The following is a 3,333-nucleotide window of genomic DNA, read 5'->3' on the forward strand; positions in this document are numbered from 1 at the left end:
CCAAGGGAAACCTGGAGCTGCAGAAGCAGTCACCCATGGGTGCTGCAAGGCTGAGCCCCCTGTCTCTCTGGCTGCGCCACCGGTCAGTCACCCGACAAGCGCCTAATGGGCTTCGTGTCCATCCTTAGCTCTAGGCTAGATCCTTCTTGCTTAAAGCGGGGTCTAGGCCAAGGCCACACCTTGCCAGGAGCCTACAACCTGCCGAGAACAGAGCCCTGACATTCAAGAGCCTGTAAGACAGAAAAGGAGACACAGCGACCCCCCCACAGGACAGAGCACACGGCAGGCCAGCACCGACTCACTGACTCTCCAGGAAAAACTCTGATGTGGGTCCTACGATTGTCCCCTGTCCCACATAAGTAATCTGACATCCAGGGCGGCGTAAAGTCCTGCACCAGGTCACACCGCTAGTACCTGGCAGGTCCCCCCGTGCCAGCGTCGGTTCTTATAACGATCTGCATGTCCTGCCTGGTCTACAGCTTTGGTGCTAAGTAAAGCAAAGGTGGGATTTGAGAAAGTGCTACGTAGACCTGAGAAAGGTGTCTTCATCTCAACAAACATCAGGGATGGAAGAAAACCGTGTATGCACGTATGTGTGCATGTGTATGCGTGCGTGCACGCGTGCGTACGTGCATATCCCCCATAGAGACACGGTAACACTTGGAAACGTCATGTTTAAATTCACATTACAGTCGTTATTCATCCGAGACACCTCACACCACGCCGTGGGCACAAGAAGGGAAACGGAAGGCGTTGGCAGCCGTCTGCCACGCGTCCATCGGCCCCTGACCACACAGGATTCAGCACAGAGCCCAGGCGCACCCCACAGGCGGGGGCCCCCGGGGCGCCTCAGCACTGCACTGTGTGAAAATGCAAGGTTTTCTACTAAATACAACGCCATTCCATGGCTTTTCAGATGGCAGGAGTCCTGTTAAGCAGTCTTCATCTCGCGATCAGACGGCCTGCACCTCACAATGCAGTTCCCCCTCAAGACACCACTCTGGGCCCCAAAGGCTCCCAGGCAGACGTGAGGGAGCCAGCCCTTCGCGTGTCCTGCTGTCCTCCCAGACCGTGAGCCCCTCTTCCCACCCTGGCCCTGTGTCAGGGTGTGGGTGCCTCTCTCTAACTCTCCAGCAGTTAACGGTGCTTCATATGGCGTGTCCCCAGTGAACGCGGGTGAGGCTGAGTGGGAAGAGGACAGATAAGCGAACGGGAATCAGAATGTCTTATTAACCCAAGAATTTGGACATGTTAAGTCTTAACTGCTGCTGGGGTGCTGTCCCACTAAGCGATCAGGTCTGTGTGGGGGTGAGCGTTCCGTGGAGCTGCAGAGAGGAAGGACACACAGCTGGCGTCGCTCAGCACCAGTGGACAGAAGGGACAACTCGGGCCCCTGTGGATGTCCATTTGTTAGCAGGTCAGGTTAGTGTCCACCAAACGCAGGACAGTCACGTGGCATTCCGAGCCAGGTGCTCGGCCAACATATTTACATGCAGGTAGAAAGCATTCTCACCAGCTTCTCTCCCTATAGAATTCCGTTTACTACCTATTTATCTTACGCAAAATCTCTCCTGAAATAAAACTTGTCAGATCGCACACGCCTCAGACAGGAATCAAGGCAGATTCAGAGCTGACGTTAGCACCGAGAGACGCTGAGACAAATAAGGGGCCATGTGTGAAGTACGGAATTCATCTGCCATGAAAACGCGCTGGGAAATTATTTATAGGGAGACTAAGGCAAAGAGAGATGCGTTTCCCATTAGCTCGTTGAAATAGTCTCCTGATCACAGGGGCTTGAAATTCAGAGCTCATTGGGCAAAGGACTCTCTGCCAGCTTGTGGGGCCCTGGAAGCTTTTTATTTCCCGGCCCTTTTAAAACCCTGTTTTCTCACCATCTGTACAAGGCACTAATAAGTCCAAAGAATGTTCCAGGCTCCTTTATGAATCACTCTTCTGAAGGGGCTCATCATCAATGTTTAAAACACTGTCCTACGCAGAGCAGATCAAACAGCCTCTTTCATTAGTAATGACCTTCGGCACCTCACATGTCTCGGGCCCGTTATCGATTCGCAGTTTGCATGTTTTGAATTAATCAAGGAATGAATGAATGAACGACGAATCAATGAGTATCTATGAGGGGCTGACATGTCCCAAATTCCATGCTACACAGTGCGAAAATATCGTCAAAGAAACAGGCCAATGGGAGGAAAGAACATGACTCGGGTGTCACATGGCAGTCCACCACGCACCGGCATTTGAGATAACATTTCACCCATTTTAAAATAATAATTGGCTTCTGGACCAGGCACGTGGGCAGGCCGCCTAGCATCAGAGAGCACATGGCCGGCTCTGAATCCCAGCCTCGCCCTGTCCTAGGACCTCAGGGTCTCTGTTTCCACGCAAGTCAGACTGGAGCCCTTTGCTGGAGGACAGGGTCTGTTAGCTCAGCGTGAGAGAAGTTTTGGGCGGAAGGGCCCCTTCTGGCCTTTAGGAGGAACGGCATGGGGAAAACGGAGGGGCACTGCACTGAGATTTGAGCTGGCTCAAACCCCAGCTCAGCCGCTCGTGGAAACACCATGTAGCGTCCACTCATCCATTCAAACGCTTCGGGAAAATGCACGTTGTCTACGCACAGGTACCTGTTCGGATGTCGTGGCTGACACCTTCTACGGCGATCACGGCACCGGGAATTCCTTTTCCATGTAAATCCTTCACGATGCCTTTGATGCCACGATGGACCTGCCGGGCGAACATGACGAGACGCAGGGTGAGCTCGCCAACTGGCCCCGCCTCTGGTTGCCAGCCAGTCTGCTCCTTAGTGAGGGGGCCATGTGTGCTATTTGGTTCGTGTTAGCACTACGCTTGAACTGGTTTATTCGGTGCTACAAGATGGGCATGACCTTGAGCGCAGGGGAAGGGAAGCCACGACGTTCCCGGTGTATGTAGCGGGGCTTCCTTCCTCCCTGGCTGTGAGCAGAACCTCAGCGGGCCCTCGTTGGAACTGCTCCAGGTGACACCCTGCCTCCTGCAGCAGTGACTCGTCACCCATTCATATGTTGAAGTCCTAAACGCAGCACCTTGGAACGTGACTATATTTGGAGAGGTGATGAAGTTAAAACGAGGTCATTAGAGTGGGCCTTGATCCAATCTGGCCGGTGTCCTTAGAAGGAGAGGAAACTGGGGCATACAGAGACACAGGCCGTGCACGCCCGCAGGAGGAAGACCGAGTGGGAAGGTGGCCGGCCGCGAGCCAAGGAGTGAAACCAACCTGCCGACACCTTGATCTTGGACTTTCAGCTTCCAGAACCGTGATTTCTGTTGTGTGGGTCCCCC

General features: G+C 53.7%; 1 protein-coding gene across 1 annotated transcript in view; it reads right to left on the reverse strand.

Moving 5' to 3' along the window:
- Window positions 1-3,333, reverse strand: part of CPXM2 (carboxypeptidase X, M14 family member 2) — a gene marked incomplete at its 5' end in the record, with an annotated part of 98,038 nt that overhangs the window by 2,293 nt on the left and 92,412 nt on the right. The window contains one exon of the mRNA XM_023533765.1: window positions 2,640-2,739. Coding sequence (XP_023389533.1) covers window positions 2,640-2,739 — 100 coding nt within the window. The remainder of the gene's footprint in view (window positions 1-2,639; window positions 2,740-3,333) is intronic.

This window comes from Pteropus vampyrus, unplaced genomic scaffold (genome assembly GCF_000151845.1).
Source record: "Pteropus vampyrus isolate Shadow unplaced genomic scaffold, Pvam_2.0 Scaffold111, whole genome shotgun sequence".
Lineage (NCBI taxonomy): Eukaryota > Metazoa > Chordata > Mammalia > Chiroptera > Pteropodidae > Pteropus > Pteropus vampyrus.